The sequence below is a fragment of the Dermacentor variabilis genome, chromosome 9 (assembly GCF_050947875.1).
Source record: "Dermacentor variabilis isolate Ectoservices chromosome 9, ASM5094787v1, whole genome shotgun sequence".
Taxonomy (NCBI): domain Eukaryota; kingdom Metazoa; phylum Arthropoda; class Arachnida; order Ixodida; family Ixodidae; genus Dermacentor; species Dermacentor variabilis.
In genome coordinates, this window is record NC_134576.1 from 118,279,886 (window position 1) to 118,302,394 (window position 22,509).

The 22,509-nt window shown below is 41.8% G+C and overlaps 1 protein-coding gene across 5 annotated transcripts in view; it reads right to left on the reverse strand.

Moving 5' to 3' along the window:
* wb (wing blister) overlaps positions 1–22,509 on the reverse strand; it is a 199,509-nt gene that overhangs the window by 88,349 nt on the left and 88,651 nt on the right. For all 5 annotated transcript variants that reach the window (XR_012822763.1, XM_075669111.1, XM_075669113.1 and 2 more), the window contains exons 17-33: positions 21,863–21,976; positions 19,867–20,093; positions 19,024–19,232; positions 16,646–16,752; positions 15,932–16,115; positions 15,211–15,317; positions 13,755–13,938; positions 11,094–11,233; positions 9,741–9,968; positions 8,778–8,918; positions 7,902–8,075; positions 6,372–6,551; positions 4,228–4,352; positions 3,672–3,792; positions 2,179–2,319; positions 1,292–1,404; positions 717–800 (exon numbers count right to left, since the gene is read on the reverse strand). Coding sequence is in view for 4 of the 5 variants with exons in the window: in XM_075669111.1 (XP_075525226.1) it covers positions 717–800; positions 1,292–1,404; positions 2,179–2,319; positions 3,672–3,792; positions 4,228–4,352; positions 6,372–6,551; positions 7,902–8,075; positions 8,778–8,918; positions 9,741–9,968; positions 11,094–11,233; positions 13,755–13,938; positions 15,211–15,317; positions 15,932–16,115; positions 16,646–16,752; positions 19,024–19,232; positions 19,867–20,093; positions 21,863–21,976 (2,579 nt within the window). In the remaining variant the exon portion in view is untranslated. The remainder of the gene's footprint in view (positions 1–716; positions 801–1,291; positions 1,405–2,178; positions 2,320–3,671; positions 3,793–4,227; positions 4,353–6,371; positions 6,552–7,901; positions 8,076–8,777; positions 8,919–9,740; positions 9,969–11,093; positions 11,234–13,754; positions 13,939–15,210; positions 15,318–15,931; positions 16,116–16,645; positions 16,753–19,023; positions 19,233–19,866; positions 20,094–21,862; positions 21,977–22,509) is intronic.

The window sequence follows — 22,509 nt, forward strand, 5'->3', positions numbered from 1 at the left end:
CACACACGCATGCACGTAATTATAGCTTGGCCAGAACCCTTCAAAGCTGTCGTCCCAGCATCAATCCACTTAGTGGAATGTAATTAACGAGCCTTCCTACACTGCTGGATGCAGGGAGATGGAATGCCGAGAGCATTTTCTCGCTCAGACCTATCAAGGCGACAGCAGCGGTGGTATTTCTTTTCTTTTTTTTTTTTTACGTCTACTGTAGTCGCCGGAATGAAATTCATTGCATTTTTGCTCCTGTATTATGCTTGATTGTGCAGAACTGGCAACATTACCTTCTAAAATATATTTGTACTTAAAAATGGTAATTATTTTATTCTTCATTTGGAAGTTACAAATATTCATGCACCCTTTAAAAATCTTGCATCCTCTGGTGCATTTTCTGCGAAAACTACATTGTTCTACTGTCGATACTTTTCAAGTGACTGATTCTTTACTTTTTCTGTTGATTTCGTCGACCGGCACTTCAGTGGGTGCAGATTACAGGGTTAGGTTGTTCACTTGACATCGCTACGACACATAGAAAGAAAACTGTTTATTGTAGTTGCATGCACCAATTTTTCAAAGACTAAATGTACAGCGCATACAATAGCTTTAGCCCTGTGAATAACATGTCACATGTGACTACTGGCAAAGAGCAGAGAAAGAGAAAAGCTTTCTGTTGCAGCAGAAAGCATGCAACAATAACGATAATCAAAATGACAGGTCACCTCTCACAACGCCTTCCAGTGTAGCCCTCTTGGCAGTCCGTACAGATGTAGTCCGGCCCGTGCGTCTGGCAAGTGCTGCTGAAGCTGAATGCAACGAAAACCAAACAAAGATGAGCTCCAGTAAATAACAAAGCATTAAATACCTTCAAATACAATGCTACACCTAACAAGTTAGGAAAAGAAAGACTTTTTTCATTTCCATTTCTTGCTTTTATTGAAATTCGCGTATTTTTTTTCCCTTGATTTAACAAAGTAGCTTCACGCCACAGTTTTGATACACGAAGTTTTAACAAGCACAAAAAGCAACTATTGGCAAATTCTACAACCTGTAACGTAAAAATGTTTTAACTTGTTGTAGAATCTTGATAGGTGTTTGCATAGGCAAGACAGGTAAAAAAAGTGAGACATTTGTCTCGTTCGTGGTGTCTGAACCAAGTTCATGATGTAATGAAGCTTTTCGCTTCAAGTGTGAGTTGATTATATCAAGTTTAAGCTGCATAATGAAGGTATATTCATGTCAAAGACTGTAGAAACTACATTAGACTACAGGCTGCATTGAGAATTACAGTACATACCTGTTTGTGGGAAGTGGACAGGCACAAGGCAGGCATGGTCCCCGTGAGGGTGTTCCGAAGAATCCCTCAGCACAGCGTTCGCAGTGGTCGCCAACGGTGTTGCCACCACAGTTCTGGACAAGATGGCAATTTTCTCATGGTACGTACTGACATGCGACATGGCTGAGCTGCTAGTAATGGGTGCATTGGTTTACAAAGCTAAACAATAGGCTGGACCAAAATGACATTCCTGAGAAGTTAACAATAAAGCTTAATTAAAATGCAACTATAAAATTTCGTACTATGCAATGAACACAACAGTTGTGTCCCAGCAGGTCTTTCCTTTCTAAATAAGAAAAATATAACTAGACAAAAAGAATGTTCAACTCACAAAACATGCACAAGATTTGGGCACGCCATTGTTAGCTGTATGCAAAAAATTTGTTATTGCTAAAACAAAAGATTCATACTTCTTCCATCACTGCCACATCACAATTAAGCTTATCCTTATTTTATGTACGTAGCTTTCTCTTTGCTTTTTACTCACAAAGCTGCTTGATACCTCAATGTTAAATACCTTCCATCACTTATTCATGGGTTTTCACAGAAGAGGTAGGTAACATACTGCACCACTATGGCCACTATACTTAGACGCAGTGCCTACCACCGATGGGAGTGCAAGTATGTCCTATATAATTAAATTAAATTAATTAATTTATTAATTAATTAGTTAACTAATACTAAACTATTTTGTTAATTCAAATGTATTACTCCCAATGGCACAATCTTTAAAAAACTTAGATGGAAATAGCAATAAACAGTTAAGGAAGAACCTGAAGGCCCTGCATTCTTCTGCTGGAGCGCTGTAGACAACTGATGCTGAGATGCACACAACAGCACAAACTTACTATGCAAACTCCAGTTTCCTTATGACATGTGCGGGTGCGGTTGTTGCAGTCGCAGGGTTCAGCCCAGCCGACCAAGTCGAGAATGTCTCTGCTGTTGAGGTAGTTAGGCTTGAACTTGCGGTAGTAACCTTCGGCAGGATCCTTGCAAAAGAAAGCACATTTTTGTTGACATTTTTTTCAAATGGAATTGCGTATGGAAAGAAATGGATATGCTGGCAGTGCCTTGACTTTTTCATGCACCATTATCTCCATGTTGCTAGGTGCCCCTCACACAGTAAATGTATTGTGCCTTTTACACACCAAAAGTCTTCGTGTTATTTATGCTTTTACATGAGCATTTAAAGGAACCAACAACTGACCCCTAAAAGGGAACAAAGCAAGTTACAGAACCTCCTTCAATACAGTTGTAATTTTAATAGCAGCTATGTAATAATAGCAATTATGGTAACAGACAGTACAATCATTTTACAGCAGCAGAGAAAGCTGCACATTGCTAACACATGTGGCATCGCATTTAATATTCCTTGTGCACCGTCAACATATATAAGTTGAAATGTAAACTAGAAAAGGTAGACTAGAAAACGCTCCACATCCGGTCGCTCGAAAGTGTAGCATGGAATCACTGTGCATCTGTGAACAGATGCACAGTTAATAAAGGGAAAATGAGACATCCACCCAAACGCAGTTAAGTGCTTTGTAGCACTTAGCTACGTATGGGTGGATGTCTCATTTTCCCTTTATTAATTACTTCTCTCCACCTTGCAGGTTTCCGCAGAACTATTACGTCAGATACACAGTGATTGATGTTCTGCAGCTCCAAGGCTCCATAAGTGAGCACAAATAAGTTGTACCAAAACTGCATGAGCATTAGCAAACAGAAGAACACATATGTGTTCAATTTGCCCTCGTGTTGTGAATGCTATAGTTTGTAAGAACAATGGGAACCGATGGATTTTATTTTTAATAATAAAGATATAAGACCAACAGGCAATGAAGCCAAGGAGAGCTTTGGGGAAGAAAAGTTGTTTTTATGCCGATTTTTAAACAGTAATTGATTAGAATATGGTTACATTTGCAATAAATCCCATATTGTTAACTAAAGAAGGGAGAAATAAAGATGGCAGGAATGACAACACTATGCTGCCAGTGGGAGAACCCGTGGCCTTCAAATGATGTGTGCGGTGCTCTAGCAAATGAACTGTGACGATGGATTTATGGCAATATCATGACCATAGGTTTTGATGAAAGCATGCAGCCTGCATGACTCCAAGTGATCGTTGTCCTACTCACAGCACAATTTATCACATTTTTGACCACAAAACTTGTTCACTTTCATCTTTCATAGCTTATGCAATCATTTAATGCTTCTTTAAGGCACAGAACATGTATTAAAGTGTGATAAGAGAGTACGCGGGTATGGGTACATTAGTAGGGCTCTTTTCTTGTGTCATGCCTAATGTAACAATTGTTTAAAAATAAGTGAAATGTTTCACCTGGCAAGAGCTTCCCGTGTACTGTACGGGACACCTTCCCTGCTCAACACCGTACGCCAGGTAAGGAGTCACTTCACCATGGTCCAGTGGTTGAGCGATCTCCAGTGAGACGTCCTTCAAGCTTGGAATGCAACAGATGGGGACAAGCAGACGTGAATGTTAAATGGGACAAAGTATTTGGCCACATTCATGAGCCTTAAAATAAAGTTATGCAAGCAGATCAGTTAACTTTCTCACATTTATTGATAGCTTGAGTAAGTACAAACAATAAAAAACTTTTATCATAAGCTCCCCACGATAGTTTTGGTGCTAGTGCAACAACAGTCATCAAATATGTATGTATACAACACCATTTGCCGCAAGATGAGGCACTTGCTTGCACAAATTTTCCATGTCCTTACACAAAATTGCCCGACCTTGTCTTGCTCAGTACCCAGTTGAAGTGTATTACAGTTTGACTACTATTTGGTCATAGAGGTATTGCACAGAAAGACTCTTTTTCACACTATCGTGTATTCTCTCTACAAAATTTCACAAATATTTTTTTATGACATACCTGGCAAACTTGACATCTGGCCCATCATTGGCTCTTATGAGAATTCTCTGGACGTTTTGGAGGGCAACCATCAGCATCGCGCGAGTCACAGGAACCTGGGGGTTGTCCACCTGATACCAGGCATCCTGGAAAACACGAAAGGTACCATTCTTTTAATTTCATGCAAATTGGAAATTAATTTTCTTGCTCAATGAATCAGCACATTGCTTTTAATGCACAAGGAACAGCGCACATAATGCTTAAAGCAACAGAAAGCTGAGCTAGTTGATAAGGATACATAATGTGAAAAAGGGATAAGGCGTGCAGACACAGACACAAGAGAAGCGGCGTTCGTGTTGTCCACTTCTCTTCTCTTGTGTCCATGTCTGCATGCCTTACCTTTTCTTGCATTATGCACATAATGCCACAGTTATGATGGCTGTTGAACACTCATTTCAGGGAAGCCTCAAATGTGTTCCAAAAGAGTGGAAAGTTAGGCTAGCTGGTGATGCAAAATTAGATTCTGTGTGTGTCAGTTGCTGTCCTGCTAGCCTCCCCGCGCTCTATGTCTGATTATCCAAATTTACAGTACTCATCAGCAGCAGCAGGCTGCATCTGCTGCGGGACTATGGCCTCTGCCGGCTATCTCCAATTACCAGTCTTGCATCTGCTGGCCCTGTCCTATGCCTACTAATTCCCGAACTTCATCCTACCACATAATCGTTACCTGTCCTTGAGCGTGTTTCCTTTCCCAGCGGGTACTTAGCCCATCTTGGTTTTAATCACCCTGTATATTTTGCATAAAAATAAAAGCCTAACACAGCTACATAGCCAAGCATGAATAAGTCTACCGGTTGGCAAAATTTTAACAAGTGCTAAAAGTCACGTGAACAATATTAACAAGAAAGAATGCATAAATAAAAAATGCTGTTTTTATATTCATGTCTAGAGCAGTAATTCTTTTTACCAAGTATTCAATACTCTAGCATCACAACTTGCAATTGCAGGTAATACACATTGGATTACCTGCCCAGAAACAAAAGTGATTCTGTGCTGTTCATATATCCAGAGTCTGAAGTTGGCCTAGATTCAAGAATGTGACTAGATGGAGTCAGGTTTGAATTGATAATTTGTTTTTTAAGAATCACTTACAAGTACTTAATGTTGCCGTTAACAAGCAATTTAAGTGTAGGTTGTGAAGGTCGTACGTCAGCTAGCTAACTGACCGGCTAACCGACTGATAAAACTGTTTGACCAAGAAAGGTCACAGCGTATTGCTAAGTCAGCTTGGAACTTGCATTGTGGCTACATTTAGTCACGTTCCTGCCAAGTTGACCTGGAAATCTTTGTATAAACATTGCATTATGAAAGTGCCAGCTACAAGAGATTGATTGATTGATTGATTGGATATTGATTGATTGATTGATTGATTGATTGATTGATTGATTGATTGATTGATTGATTGATTGATTGATTGATTGATTGATTGATTGATTCTAATAGCCAATATTAACAGATGTGCTATGACAGACATAGGCATAGTGGCAAGGCACAAAGGGATACACCATGCATGGTTTCTCACAGAAAAAAGATAATTGAAAAGCAGTTGAACGCGCATTTGAAATGCCATGGAAGCTGACAAAAAAATTGTAAGTAGTATCACAGGAGAGAGCAAAAGCACATTAATTTTGCAACGATTAACATTTCTTCACTCTTTGCATACATTCCAGGAAACTGTTTTACAATTTTTTTGGGACGTCAGAATTTTTGGCATTGGCCTCTCTTGCGTCACAGAATCTAGCTTGTGTCACAGAATCTAGCTTGTGTCACAGAATCTAGCTTGTGTCACACCTTAAATCAAATCAAACCAAATTATGGAGTTTTACATCCCAAAGCAACAAGGGCTATGATGGATGCACCGCAGTCCGATCAATTCCGATCCCCTGACTTTCCTTAACGTTCACTTAAATCTAAGTACACAAACATTTTTGCATTGTGCCCCCTATTGAAATGTGGCCACTGCAAGAGGGAATTGAACTTGCAACCTTGGTGCTCAGCAGCAGAGTACGATAGCCAGAACCCCTGTGTTAGCCCGACTGGGGCTGACCATATTACAGCGTGAATGGAAAAAGTGAATGAGTCACAGCGGCAGGTACATATCGTACCTCGTGAATGGGGACATAGTAAGTGCCAGTTGGCGACAGCTCATGAGGGTGGAAACCCAAAAGTATGCGGTGGTTTCCCTGGAGGAACACCAGGGGGTACTGGCGCAGCATGGCGTCGGGAAAGACGTCTTGGGCATCGCTCTTGACCGTGAACTTCAGCTTCCCGTTGTAGGCAACCACCTAGTCAAAAAAAAAGAGTGCAACGTCATTCGTGCAAAGTGTGACTGTAACACGGCAGTTCAGAACACGGTAGCACAAAAGGCTTAAGTAAAACTCAACCAGACACAAAAGCAAGTAAGGTTTTTGCTAGTTTGTAAAACTTATATTAACAGACTAACAGAACAAGCTAGAGATGAGGAAACAGATAATAACAGGACCAGCACTGATTCTTTGCAACTACTTTCCAATGTGAGGTATCATACAGGAAGCTCTTGGCCAGGTCATGCAAGGTCATTTTCAATTTTACGGTGCACCTGAAAAAATGAATTTCTTGCTTACAAATCCAACAAAATAATGCTTCAGTCTTAAATTATACCTAAAATGTCCACAATATCCCAATATCATCAGGATATATGCAGTAGTTAATTTATTGAATTTAATATGAAACTGAATTATCAGACCGAATCTTTGCAGTTTCTACTAGCAAGGAAACAGCTAACAATGAAAAAAATATGAACTGATGAAGCCACTATAACTGGAATAATTCATTAGCTTTACGAGAAAGGACAAGTGGCTGATATGATCCATCGGACAGACATTCACAAGACAAAGAACCCAAGATTAATGTGACCAGATTCCTTGGGCACCAAAGCAGGACAGGGGTGGGAGGTGGGGCTGGAGATACGTACAATTGAAGTTCAACATTTATTCTAAGTTTTGTTTATGTGAAGGGAAGCTCTTTTCTCCGCTCTTCAGTAAATTGGCACTTGGGTTTCGGCGTTATTCCACGTGCTTTCAACAGAACGTGGGTGACAAGCGAGAAGGCATGGTCAATGCCCTTTGACTTGGCCACACCTAATTAGTCAACGCATTCAGAAGTTCACTGAAGCTGGATCAAGAGAACGTATGAGCACTAAGGAGTTGCACATATTCTAGAAGGAATGCAGTCTTAAAACAGCTTGGAAAAGAACTGGTCGCTTGCTCTGGCGTTATTGATTAGAACCTTACTTTCGTTGGCAAAAACGGAATTCTGACCAATCACACGAGGGTAAGCGAATGGTTCGCTTCTAAAACTGTTATAAGATGGCACCACTTCCGGCAGCGCTTCGCTTAGCTGCCTGCCTCTCGAGTTTTTTTGAAGGTGGCGCCACAAGACACGAGAAAGCGAACAGCCAATTCGGCACCATAAGGCAAATATTTTGGGACAAATTGGGTTCTGGAGAGACTAAACCGGGACAAGACATCGTCCCACACATAATCTGTGGAACAGTGGGACCATGGCGGTAAGAGCGGAATGTGTCCCACTCAAATTGGGACGTCTCTCCTCATCTTACTCGAGATGTATTCAAGTATTAAAAACTTTTGATTCACCTTGTCCCCAAGAAACTGTTCAGGCAGGGACCAGTAGAGTGGTTGGTCTAGGACGTATGGCAACCGCAAGAGAGTTGAACCGGGGTGGGTGCCAGGGATAACCTTGTACCGGTGCACTCGATCCAATTCTGGCTCACCGGGAGTGGCAGTTATGTCCCTTGGTGGTGCGCCAACCTGAAATTGTCCTGACATAAGGAAACTGGCGACAAAAGACAAGAACCTTACACAACACTACAAGCACAATTTTATTATTGCTCTAAACGCGCACTCTTTTGTTGCAGAGAAATTGTCGCTATCCCTATCATGGATACTTGTACAAAAAAAAAGAAGAAGACGCAAGTTAGTGCAGAACGAATACACCAAGTCGCAGACATTCCAGCAAGAGGAAAGGCTAACATTGTTTGGTCACATTAGGAAAACCGCAGGCCAGATTTTGTAACAATTCTCTTGCTGATATGTTCTGTTAGCTTTTCATAGTTTGCTCACACATGCAGCAGCAGGCTGTTTTACAAGCACGCGTGACAGTCACTGGCACAAACATTGTTACAAGACCGTTTTGTTCTGGGTTTTGTTTTCCAAAGCAGTGCACTTAAACAACTGCGATGTATAACTGACCAGCCCCAGTCATTGTGGTCATCGGCAGTGGTCGGCGGCAAGATTTACGATTGCCGTGTCTGCTTCACCTGGCCAGAAGGCACTCTACCAAACTGTTGGGTACAACAAATAAACATTTTGTCTATCGCTAGCCAACTAAATATCGACTAGCCCACAGTTGGACTCGGACAAGTTTCTGTAAAAACAAATGATAAAAGGTAAAACTGGCAATAAGTAAGCACGGCAATACTATCTGAGCATGTTTTGAGTTGTGACCCTTACCAGTCCCCAGACGCGGTTGGCTTGCGTGCACTGCTCAGCCCGTCCAAACAGGAAGCACTCCGTGCATCCCCGAGGGTTGCTCTCCAGCAACGAGAAGGTCCTGTCTCGACATCGGTCGCAGCGGCGCCCTTCTACATTCACCTGCAAGCATCCAGGGGCAGCATCAGTAGGTGTCATAGTAATGCCTTAGGTAATTTTGTTGTAACGTTGCAGGAATGGGTGAAGAACGGTTGTCAAGTTAAAATAGATGTAGTGCGGTTAAATTGATAGTTTGACACTGAGAACTAAAGAGATTATACTAGTTGAAATTCAGGGGAAGGAGTCGAGTATTTCAGGCCACTGCGGAATGAACCAAAGGTATGTAAGAGTAACAGAATGGCACCAAGGAAATGGAAGCATACTTGAAAGTGTCAAGGAATAAGATGAAGAGATGATAGTAGAACATTGGCGTGCAGAGGGTAGGTTAGGTACTTGCAAAACAGGGGTACTACAAAAGATCACTGGGAGGCCTTTATTTTGCACTGGATTTTTTTCATTCATTCATTCATTCATTCATTCATTCATTCATTTGTGTGTATGTATTACTTATTTGTTTATTTACTTCATTTAATGTGTCTCTGTAGCCACTGCAACATCACAAATTGATTTATGTAAACAACCTGTGTCCAATTAACCTTATAAATAATGCGACTGAAAAGTTCTGCTGATGAGATTAACAGTTCCAGGTACTGTAGTGCTGTTAGCAGACTTGCCACAGTTGATGAATATGCTTCTCCATTAGGCGAGTCCAATTTATACTTGAAAGAATGGCCCAGTGTTCAACAGTGTGCTCTCACCTGCAGGCATAACACTGGCTACTGATGCAATAAAAATTTATTTTAAAACAAGCTAACAGTGATGATGGTGAAGGTTTACAATAACTCAGAATGACAGGCTAATCGCACAACATGGGGCCGTTTCTACCTTGCACGGACATTGGCCTCTCTCGTCACACTGGCAGATTCCTGACTGGCAGGCACTGGGGTCCGTGCCGGCAGGGTGGCAGTCACAGCGCTGGCAGTTGGGGAAGTTGTAGTAGCCCGGTCGACAGTGGTCACAGTGCTGGCCTTCGAATCCTTCCAGGCACTGGCACTGGCCGGTGTTCTCATCACAGTTGGGACTCAGGGAGCCCAGCTTGTTGCAGCTACACAGCTGCAAATTACGCATGTGTACATGTCTTTAAAGGAAGACACTCATAAAACAAGACAGCCATTTTGTTTATCTTTGTTAAGAAATTGAATTTCTTTTAATATTCAGCTGTGGAAGTACTGTGGTTTGTTCTTATTTGCAGCATTCTACAAGAAAGAAGTTATAACTTAATTGTGAAGGGGTTGCTATATTAGTAAGATGTCTCTACCTTTATTATTAACTGTCTGATATGCCCTTATAGCGATTTGGTAGGTTAACTAATAACATTGAGATCCACAAAAATAACAAATTTTAGAAGTAATTAAGGCGAATCTACGGCCAATTTACAGCCACATTACTATAGAATTCATTACCATCTAATCTTAAGAAATTGTAGGACTTTGCAGATTTATATCAAACCTTCGTTCCTTTTCTCATTCAATGTAATCATTCTACTGGCTACCCTAGTGACAATCACTGTTTAGAGATCAAAATCATTCTTTCTGTTGACTAATGGCTCTAAAAACACACTGTTTTTGTAGTTAAATTTTAGCTGCAGTGTGTGTGTTTGGCTTTTCCAGCTACACCCAGTGACAACGTAAGAGTTCAGCACAAGCTCCACCCACAAAACCATATTGCAGCCGCCCTCTGCAACCCCACCCTCTAAAACAGTTCCTGAGAGATGTCGATACAGTGAAATGCCATTATATAAAAACGTGATTGGGACTCCCGAACTCCTTTGTTATATACAGGCCACTTCATTGTAAATATTGGATGTTGTACCGCCCACAAAGAGCAGTTGAGGTTGGGGGGAGGGTGGTAAGAGGAGGTTTACAATGGTTTCGGCTACAGCGCAGTCTGAACCCTTCCACACAGTCTGTGTTGCTGAATAGAATGGTGCTCCCTATGCGCAGCACAACTTAGTGATGGTCCTGCTACTGCGATACTATGGCCCTGCTACTGCTACTGCTACTGATGGCCCTGCTACTGCGATTTCCGGAGTCCCCCACTATGGCGTGCCTCATAATAAGAAAGTGGTTTCAGCACGTAAAACCCCATAATTTAAAAATCTCCATTTCGTAACCCAATTATGCACAATGAGCTGAAACTGAAACTGAATTTACACCAATGTGCCCAAAATACCGGTACCTTGCAGCCATCGACTGGATGGTAACCCCAGGCTCCAGTGTTGCAGCGGTTGCACCGAGGGCCCCCGGTATTCTTGGGACAGATGCACCGACCCGTCTCCTCGTCGCAAACGTGACCTGGAGCCTCGCATGGCTCGCAAGCTACATAAGCAAAATGGATAAAAAGAAAAGTTTTTTTTTCATCATCATCATCATCATCATCATTTATTTATTTATTTACCCTTAAGGGCCCCTGATGGGGCATTAAATAAGTGGGGGGGGGGGGGGGTAACAAACGGTAACCACAGGTCACAAAGATAAAACAAATTAATACAGATTGCAAGAACTGGTAAACGCAGTAAACACATGAAAATGAAAAAGCCGATAAAAGGGCCTACTACTCAGGCTTTGGACAACACTGGTGTAATAATAACAGTTCAAATTCTACAGAATTTGTTTCACTGACGATACCGTCAGGAAGTGCATTCCAATCTGATATGGCAGCCGGCAGAAATTATTTATTGAGAGCGTTAGTTGAACCATGAATGCGTTGAACACTATGACCAAATACTAGGACACAAAGCATGTGTCACAAGTTGATTAAACAAGACAAAGGGTTTGAGAGAAGACTTGAGCTGATCAACAGTTGCCAAACAAGAGAATCCTTAGCCTGGAGCCAAAACTTCGGCAAGGGTAAAGTGGCGCATATTGTAACTAGTTGTCAGGGATGTGGTCAAGCAAGCATTGTCCACCAGCGTGAATCAACCTTACCTCATTGTTGCCATGACCCAAAGAAACCCTAGTTTATTTTCAGAATGAATACATACTGAGGTGCACCCCTATCCTGTCGCTGAGGTATGCGTGTTTAGTAACCTCTACATGGGGTACAGAAAGAAACAAAGACATCTTGTTTAAACTTGGGCTCCAAGCTGAAGATTCGCTTGTTTGGCCCCTGTAGCACAACTTGATGTTAGTGCCGCCAGGCAATTTGAGTTGGTACGACGGTGGGATTATTTACACTCAAGGCACACCTTATTTTCGTGTGGCCACTAATAACAGTACCTCTCCTACCTTTTTTTCAGTACATTTTTTTTTCAAGCAGCACAGCCAATAAGTATCCAGTTAGTATGCAAGTTAGCGTCTAGGTAATGTCACCAGACTCTCTGATCAAAGTTGCAAAGAAACAAGGAAGAACATAGAGATTAGTAAACGATGTGAAAGCTCCACGAAGAACACAATAGAAGGAATTGGCTATGTGTGTTCTTAAAATAAATGTTAAAGGTTCTTTCAGCTCTGATTGTGTCCACTTGTGCATTGTACCATAAACAAGCAATGCCAAGGCATCAGGGTGACAAGAAAACAAAGGTATGAGCTATAGAACAAAAGTAGGTCCAGTTTAGATTCAAGGAAGCCTCGCAATGAGGTTGTCATCATCGTCGAGTCAAAAACCACTGCAGGTGTGAATAAATGGTCACCTTCAGTAGATTTTTTGGAGGGGTGGCAGGTTTCTTTTTTAGGAAGCTTATCTCAGGAGCTCCTATCCAAATACATGGGAATGTAGAAATCGTTCTGCTCAACATCCACTGCACTGAATTTCATAACACTTGTTGCATTTGAAAGGACAAAGTTATAATCTAACTACTGTAGGAATCACCGATGTTTTGTTTAGTCTGTTATTGTTTTTTCTTCTTTTTTATAATTGTCGAAAATGGAAGAATTGAATAAAATTGGAACATCCTGTTTACAACTCTGCAACTCTTCAATAAACAATAATGTCATAATTTATAAGATGCACCTGTTAGGATACCTAAAGAAGGCAAAATCGGTGTATTGTACACTGCTTTTTTAAAAGGGAAAATGAAGAGCACAATATCTAGGACGCAGCGAAGTTGACAGGACACAGCTCTGCGTCCGTCACCCTCACAACGTCCCGTCTTTCGCGTTGTTCGATTCCCTTCTAAACATGCACCAACCAGCCAAGTTCAGCATTCTTCTGCTATAGACTGCTTTGAAGTATGCCACCAACTTGAGAGTAGGACTTTTGCAGAACCCTCGTAAGCGCTGTAACAGCTTCACGGAGGCTGTAGACTCTTACATCAAATTAGTCCATTCCAGGTGCTCTAATAGACAGAGTTTACAGAACTGCTATATGTGCTTTTGATACAAAGTTATGGATTCATTAACTTTGTACTGCAATTTTTTGTAACTATACAGAGTTATGGCAATTTCTGTAAAAAAAATATGGAGATCCTAAATCAGAATTATGCTTACTGAATTCAGCAGAGTTCTGCTTACTCTCTTAAATGCAACAAAATTTCATTCAAATCTGCTGAGTAGTTGTGTAATGAGATAATTTCTGCATTTCACACGTACTTGAATAGGGAATTCATTATGCAAAAAAGAGGTGAGGCATGCAGACAGGACACAAGAGTAGAGAAGTGGACAACACGAACGCCGACTATAGGATAGTCGGCGTTCATGTTGTCCACTTCTCTACTCTTGCGTCCTATCTGCACGCCTCACCTCTTTTTTGCATAATGAATCCTTACCAACTAGCTCAGCTTTCTGTCATTCTAAGCTTGAATAGGGAAATCGCAGTTGGCCCCAAGCTAAAGGCTTCCTCCTAATTACATGTGTCAGTTACTTCACAACCACAAAATAATTCTGGAGAGAGTAGGCTAACCTCTGCAGCCATGGTGAGAGAATCGGAAGTATCCCGGCAAGCAGACATCGCAGGCTATTCCTCCAACACCGGGTTTGCACGGACACTGGCCCGTCCTGTCATCGCATTGCATGTTCACAGAGCCGGTCGTATTGCAGTGACAGGGCTCGCACCCGCCAGGCGATGCCAAGTTCCAGTACCCAGGCTGCAGACACAAAGAGCCACAGAGGCGATGCATTTTGCACGTTAGAGTTCGAGCTCAGAGAAAGACAGTTTTGTCATCATCACCATTATCATAATCAGCCTATTTTTGTGTCCACTGAAAAGGACTGACACCTCTCCCAGTGATCTCCAACTGGCAGTTACCTTTGTATTGTGCCAGGTGACCCCACCTTATGACTGTGAATTTCATCACTTAATGACACTGCCTAAATCTCTGCCGTCCTCAACTGTGCTTCCCTTCCCTTGGCACTTATTGTGTAACCGTAAGCATGCGCAGGAATTTTCATTAGGGAGGCCAAACTGTCGATTCAGCAGTCGGTTATCACATCATTTACACTGTTTGTTTTATTATCACGCTGTCTGTGCTTACAGCACAAACAAAAGATGCCCAAAATTTAACATTCTTCTAGAAAGACAAGAACAACATCTATAGCAATAGTACATTATGCATTAAAATGCAGTAGGAATTAATTATTCAGGATGCTAACGGACATATGGACAACATGAGTAAGGTTCTAGCACTTACAGATTCTGTTCTCACCTACTTAAAAAAAATGCCCAATTCAATTAAAATTATGGGGTTTTACGTGTCATATCCACTATCTGATTATGACGTGCACCATAGTGGGGGGCTCCAGATTAATTTTCACCACCATAGGTTCTTTAACGTGCACCCAATGCAATGGTACACGAGCTTTCCGCCCCCCTCGAAAATGCGGCCACCATGACCGGTTCCGAACCCACAACCTCCAGCTCATACAGTGCAATGCCATAGCCACTGTGCTATGGTGCTGGGTAAAGCAAAAGCTTGCATTTTTTTCTAACAATGTTGCATGTTCAATATATAGCTGGTGGACAGCACACTCTCCTGATCAACAGAAAACAAAAGCAATCATAGAATGTGCTCATGGGGCATAGAACTAGCGATTTTGCACTCCATTTGCATGTATGTAGAATGCATTTCCTATCAACACCAACCAGTCTAAATACAATGCTTAAGTAAACTCCGAATATTCGCAGTGAAACAAACTTTAAACCAACGCCCAACTTCTTTAAGCCACTGCACAATGCTTTCAATTATTGCATTACTCCACAAACATTGTAGTCTTCAATGAAACTGCAACAACACTGAAATAAATGCAATGGCATTCCAAACAGATCTAGCCCTGCATATGCTGTGAGTAGCACTGCATTCTGGTTGTTCAAACAAGTGGAATAAGAAAGCGGCAAAACCACCCAGAACAGATGTGCATACCTTGCAGCGATCACAAGTACGGCCGACAACGTTGGGTTTGCAGGGACACTGCCCGGTATTTTCGTCACATTCAGGGCTCAGGGATCCATGAGGGTCACAGCCACACCCTATAAGAGAAACACGACATGTAAGCTTGCCATGATTCCCGCTTTTGTATCAGCTCGTCATATAGGTTAGAAAATCCAAGATCATTCATTCTGTTGTAAAAGAATGTCAACTCCGTGCTCTTATTGACGCCGATAATCAACTTCTCAATGTGCCGCACAATCATCTGACAACCGACTTAAGCAGCTAGGGCAATCAATACTCAACACTTATCAATGTCAGCCTCTACAGTGTGCTTTCAGTAGACTAGACAATCAGCCTGCAAATGTTTTAGGCGCTTTGCCTCACAGCTCACCAGCGCACAACCTCATCTACAGTACATGAAGGTGACAGACTTGGATGCCCAAGCGTAGATGTGCTGCACCTTGCAGAGTGTGTTTGACTGATATAGACTCTCTCTCTCTCTCTCTCTCTCTCTCTCTCTCTCTCTCTCTCTCTCTCTCTCTCTCTCTCTCTCTCTCTCTCTCTCTCTAACTCACCCATCCCCCTCTCTGCGTGTAGGGTAGCAAACTGGACAAGGTCAACCTAACCTCCCGGTGTTTGCGTGCTTCCCTCTCTCTCTAGGTTGTGAGTACATCGCACAGTCGACGGATCAGTGATCTTCCAAAAAGCTCACATTTGCAGCCATCCAGGTGCAGAGAGAAACCGTAATGTCCTTCGAGGCAGGAGTCGCAGAGGGTGCCGAACACTCCGGGCCGGCAGATGCAGTTGCCTGTGATGGGGTCGCAGCGCTCGGAGACGGAGCCCTGGAGGTTGCAACGACACGGGGTGCAGCCCCGCTCCGCCCCTCCAAAGCCGTCCTGAGAGTGAAGAGAGAAAAGTGTGCATGAAGTAAAGGATGTAGGCTTGAAGCAGCTTTCAACGTTGAGGGATAAGGCACAGCGGCAACGAAAAAAAGATAAGAACTAGTAACCAGCGACCAGAGCAGCGAAATTTTGGGTTTATTAGCCAGTTGTCAGCTCTAAGGTTGCCGGTGGTTGAAAGGATGTTCATCTGCCACCATTTCCGTGAGTGGAAATGGCCAACACTCCCAGGGCAAAGTTTACTGCACATATACAAATGCCTAAGAAAATAAGTGGGAGACAATTGCCACCATAGCTCAATTGATAAAGCGCTGCATGCACCATGGAGGTTCTCACAGGTGACAAGTTATCTTTTCTTCTTCCTTTATTTTCCTTTTCATTGTTCATTCTAGTTTTCAATTAAATGTCACAGTTAATTTTCCCTAAGCTTTCACTGACTTCACCGTCTGTTAGCTATGTGGCTGTTAATAATAAAAAAAAATCTAGCTCTTTGGTACTCCCCGATTTTTAAAATTTTTTTTTCTCACCTGACATCTGTCACACGTGCGCCCCGAGAAGCTGGCCTTGCAAGGACACTGGCCGGTTGTCTTATTGCACACCTGGCTTACAGACCCTGTCAGGCTGCAATCACATGCTGGAATGATGGAGAAATGTTGAAGTTACGACAAGTGAAGCAGTACATGCAATAATCATTAGAGTCAAACCTCAGTAAAACAAACATGGATATAGCGAATGGTCGGGTATAACGAAGTAAATATGTTGCTCGCTGATGCAAGTGCATAACGGATATATGCTTGTGACAAATATCAGATATAATGAAAATATTTTCATGTTGAATGTGACTTCAGTATAACGAGGTTTGATTGTATATGTATCAAAAGCTGCTCGTTACTTGCCTTGTTTTTCACCATGTATACCTAAAATGTAGCACAAAGAAGGCTCGCCAGTAAGAAAGAAGGACTTGACATTCTTTTGCTTTAAGAGTAAGAATTATTTTCAAGACTCAAATAAAGCTTCCTGTTGATTAACTTCGTTTTTGCAAGCTAAATTTTTCATGACGTCATTCAAATCGCATATTTTCGGAATAATTTTCGGACACTGAATTTTGAAGGTTAGTTATGAGGTGCACAGCTGAAATAAATAAAAAAATGGCCCGGCAGTTTGTTTTCAGAAACAGTTTTCCACAAATATTGAAAATACATATGCAAGAACTTGGCCCTTATTAAAATAAGGCATCAACAGTACTTCGCACAGAAGCCTGTTCATCATTGATTTACATTCCAGTTTAATATGTGTCATCCCATTTTGATGACAGACTAAAGGTTGGTGAGCCATCTTGTCAAACAAAGTCTGAATTGGAACTGCCTTACTGCTTCCATCACACCATTCCGGACAATGCAAGCTTCAAAGCAGCCATGCACGAAATTATTGCTGCAGGTGTTTGTTATTTGTTACTAAAAACCACTCTTTTATGGAATGCTTTTGGGCCTGGAAGGAATTGAAATAAATGCATGCAGTAGAATCTTGGTAAATGGAAATTGCTGAAATGGCTTTGCCGCTCAATTGGAACAACAGCCTTACAGTTGGTTGCTTTTGAATTAAAGCAATCCAAGAAAAAAAATTTGTTATATGGAACCACATTTCTTTTTGAACTATGGATGAACAAAACTCAAGATATTACAGAAACAAAACTGAGTAGCCAGTCACAGCAGCATCATGATACCTGTCCCCGATTTCGCATTTCTTTGTCTGATTTTCTTGCAAGTTGTTCATGTTCTCGTTACAGAGGCTTTTGGTGGTGCTAACGTTTGTGTGATTCTACCGTGGCACTGGCCAGCTGTGTTTTTTTTTTTTGTTAGCAATGTCGATGAGCTGTTTGAAATTGAATTTGAAATTGATTTTATTCATTTTAGATTACAGGTTATAAAAACAAATAATATACAGAAGGAGGTCCCATAGTCAATGACTGTATCGGGAGTTTGCTTAGCATTTCCAATGGCGGCCGAGAAACACACATGCAATACTCTCACGCTGGAGATGAAGATCAAAGTCATTGATGACTTCGAGAGTGGTTGCTTCACTAAGATGGCAATTCTTATAATAAATAACTTTTTCTGTTTCTTTCTTTTTGTGATTATGTGTTGTGCAGCTAGCTCTAGCCAGCGGCTGAATGCAAGTAGAAACATTGTACGAAGCAGCTTTGTAATCAGATCTGCAACACCTATTATGTGCTGTTGGCAATAAAGTATCTGCCCCTTTCAAGAAAAGCATCTCGTGTACCCTTAAGCTCAGTCTCTCAGTAAACGGAAATCCTGATAATGGGAACCTATTTCCCTGGTCCCTTCAGGTACTGTTTAACGAAGCTTCACTGTAAATAAGGAAAATGCTTTTCGCCAGGTCACTAATGCAGAGCAGGTGTGTGGAGTGGGGCTGTTGATTTCATTACCACTTCATTTCATACAATGAAGTATATTATCATAATTCCATTCCTTTCAATTCCAGCAAGGTGGCGCAAGGCAACAGCTTTGACAAATGGCATTTTTCTGTTCTACATAGCATGGCTCGAATGCCCCAACATGTCTGAATGCTTGTGTCTTTTCATCATGCTTTCATGGTAAATGCAAGAGAACAATCGTGGAAATAATACAATGCTTTTCCTATTCAATTTCACATAAAATAAGCACAATTTCATTCCTATACCATTGATGCAGCACTCCCACTTCCATTCCATTCTGGGCTCCTAAAGACCTGAATGATTCTCGAATCAATCCTATTTCGGAATGGCAACTCTGCAATCATGACACAGACAAACTTGTTGATGTTGTAAACTCTCTCTCAACGCAGTTATCAGCTAATGGGGCTTTCTTTAATTAAAGTACTCATCTAAATAGTGAAGAGCACTCACGTCGGCAGTCTCCAGTGGCTGGGTTTCCGAAATAGCCATCCAGGCATTCAAGACAGTTCCAGCCACCTGTGTTTCCACGGCAACGCAAGCAGCGGCCAGTACGGTGGTCACAGTAGCCAGGAACCGATGTGTCGGCATTGGGACCACAGCGACATGGGCGACATGGCTCGCCAGGAATAGCAGGATTTCCATAAAAGCCATCCGCACACCTGTACATGGCACCAGAACCCTAACATTGCATTGGATGTACTTTATAAGAATTTATATGATCTAGCCTTTCTAACGACTTTCCTTTTCAGTTAGAGACATTTTCAATGGGAATTTTCTGGATTACACTGTAATGACGATTCATGGGTTTTAATGACACAAGGGCCAGTTCTGGCCAAAGAGTGCACACCATTGTTCATGAAGACTGAATGTTCACGAACAGCTGTTTAGAAGTGCTACGAATATAGTAAAGTTTGCAGCAGTTCTAAAACACATCTTCTGACCCTTCCCTGTCAGCAGCAAAAAGCAGTACATCAGTAAGCAAATTAACTGCTCTGCAAATACTCTTATGCCGATTTTTCAGTAAGCCAAGGGAAATTCAAGGAAGGATTCGTTAATGCTCACAAGATTCACACGGCATAGAAGTAGAGGTCAAAGAGTGTAAATTTCATGGTCTACTGGCGCGCAGTATCTGACAGTTTACTGCGGATTTTTCTCGCCGCTTCAACATCACGCTAACAACAAGTGCAGCGATCATTCAAGCAAATATTATGAGTGTGTGTTGTGCTTTCAATTCTTGCACCAAATGCCAATCCGTTAGGTATACTGCGCTGAATGGTGGTAAGCAAGCCAAACCTCTCGCATTTGTTGCCAGCATGGTTTGGCGGGCATTCCAGGCAAATGTAGTCGCTCTCCCCAGCCGGGGTCACGACTGTTCGGCACTCGGAGGGCAAGTCGTCCAGACTGGCCCCCGGAGGACAGCTGCACGGCTTGCAGTCGTCGGGAAAACCCAGGAGAGCGTTGCCATAGAAGCCCGGCAAGCACTCATTGCAGTTGGGGCCCGTTGTGTTGTGCAGACATTCCTGCAATAACAGAATAAGGTTGCACCAGAAATGTACAGCTTCTCATTATCATTCATGTCTGGGTACAAATATCAAAACTAAACATGAAAGGACAAAGTAATTAATTAATTAATTAATTAATTAATTAATTTGGTTGAATGTCCCATCAGCAACACTCTGGCTGTCAGAAACACCGTAGTCAAAGACCCTAGGTTAATTTTGCCCACGACCGTTTTTGCATTTATACCCTCATCAAAATGCAGCTTCTGCTACCGGGAATTGAACCCACAGCCTCACGCTCAAAAGCAGAATGTCATAGCCACTTATCCATTACACTGGATAAGAAAGAGCTTGGTCATGTCAGCTAATGAATTCCCAAAGGTACGTGGTTGTTTGCTATCTGCAGTTAAACTTGGATGCCAGTTTTTGGGGGAAGGATGGGGGGGATGTTCCGCGCATAGCACCAGCAAAACTTTTTTTGCAGGGCAAAGATGTGCAGTGTCGTGCAGCAAAAACTTCACTGCAGCTAGAAAATTACTGCTCTTTTTTGATTAAATTAGAATGGGCTTTGCATGAATACACAACCTTTTAACAGACAAACAGTGATGCACAAATGAAATAAGCAAGCACAGCTTTGCAATATACCCGTTCCTCTTGGAGTTCTCACGGCAGGGCAGCCTTATTTTCAGCTGCATGACTCCTGTGCCTGAGCTTGTTGAGCAAAGCACAATTTTAATCGCTGAAGCTATGAAGTTAAAGACTAAGAAAAAACTATATATACTTTCAGACTTCATTTTCCTTATTAACAGTTTTACTTTTGCTTATTAATTAATTAACCTTAATTAAGAGCCCATGGGCATTACATAAGGCAGGAGGGGATGCAAAGGTGTTGCAGGTTTTGTAGTGGTATGCAAAGGATAAAGCCAAGAAAAACAAGATGATACACAAAGATTTCATTTGTTGGAGAAAGTGGGTGTATTCCCCCTATACGTACAACGAAAACTTAGATGCAAGATGGAATGTAATTTACCACTTGTTTTTGTAAGTTGCTCCTTTCGCATTATATTTTGCTGGCCAGTTACGCAACTTATGATACATTTTTCTTTCTTGTGTCTTAATTGTACGACACAAGTACTGCCCTGCCCAAACCTGGTTCTCTTGGCTAGTTCATTCCTGTCTTCAAAAACACCGATAGAAAGCAAACTATAGCTTTGCAGCGGGGGGTCTAAGCGATAATCGAGCATGCTTGTTGAATCTATGACCATGTCAAGTGCAGTGTTGAGGTGAACACAAGCCTCTACACATGACCATGCCGCTACTTGAAACCAAACCAAAGTATGTGGTTACCGATCACAGCATCACAAGCAGTAACACACAATGTGCCGTACAACTATCTACCCATTTTCATGCACATTCTACAGTTCCAATGGCATGGTCAGCAAATTAAGTGTTATGCATTATTACCTTTTGCATCCTACATCTTACTTATACTGTCACCTTGTTTATTCATCATGCTAATCAAGGCCAGGCCTTGGTCTTAGGTCGGGCCACAAGATCTGTTCCCCTCCATCAACTTGCATATTGCTTGTTGTGCAATGTCATCAACACGTTGCAGCAGTTACAAAAGTATGCAACAGTGAGAACCCCTATATACTTGCCCCTCTATGCCCTATATACTCTTTTAATACTGCTGTAATGCCCCCCTTACCCGATGCCTCATACGACGCCTGTAAGGACATTTTTAAATAAATAAATAAATAAAACAGATGGAGAAACTGTGGGTGGCTTACATCACATTTGCCAGTGTATGGATCACACGAGTCGGCGTGGTTGTTGCAGTCACATTTTTCACAGCGCCCGCCTAGCACGGTGTTGTTGACTCGACGGTAGCCAGGGGCGCAGAGCTGGAACCAACAAAAGAAACAAGTCAATTCACATGTTATCTCGCTATTTTTACACCGCTCTGCATTTGTATTTCATCCTGCAAATTTAGCAGCATTAACCTGAATCTGTCTGAACCGGTTAGTTTTCAGCTAAGAACAGGGTCTCAATTGATAGCAGTTGCAAATAGTCAAATTTCCAGCTGCGCATGTTTATTCAGAGCCCTTAAGCTGTCTCCTTGCATGCAGTGTCTAGTTTGCCAAAATCCTTCACCAGCCAAAAATAATGTGTTACATTCTACTGAATTCGTGCGCACAAAAACAAGAATGTGAAACTCAATGCATAGTATAAGTGCTGCATTAAACCCCTCATGCCTTATCTATCATGTATACAACAGATTGAAGACTATGTGGTCTTCAATCACACATAAAAAGCACATATAAATAAGCCAGAAGAAGCAACAAACAAATGAAAAACTTCTCTCTTTCCTGCTGTTTCCGAGATGTTAACACTTCTTCCCTCTTGCCATGAAAAAATTATTCGCAGACACAGAATA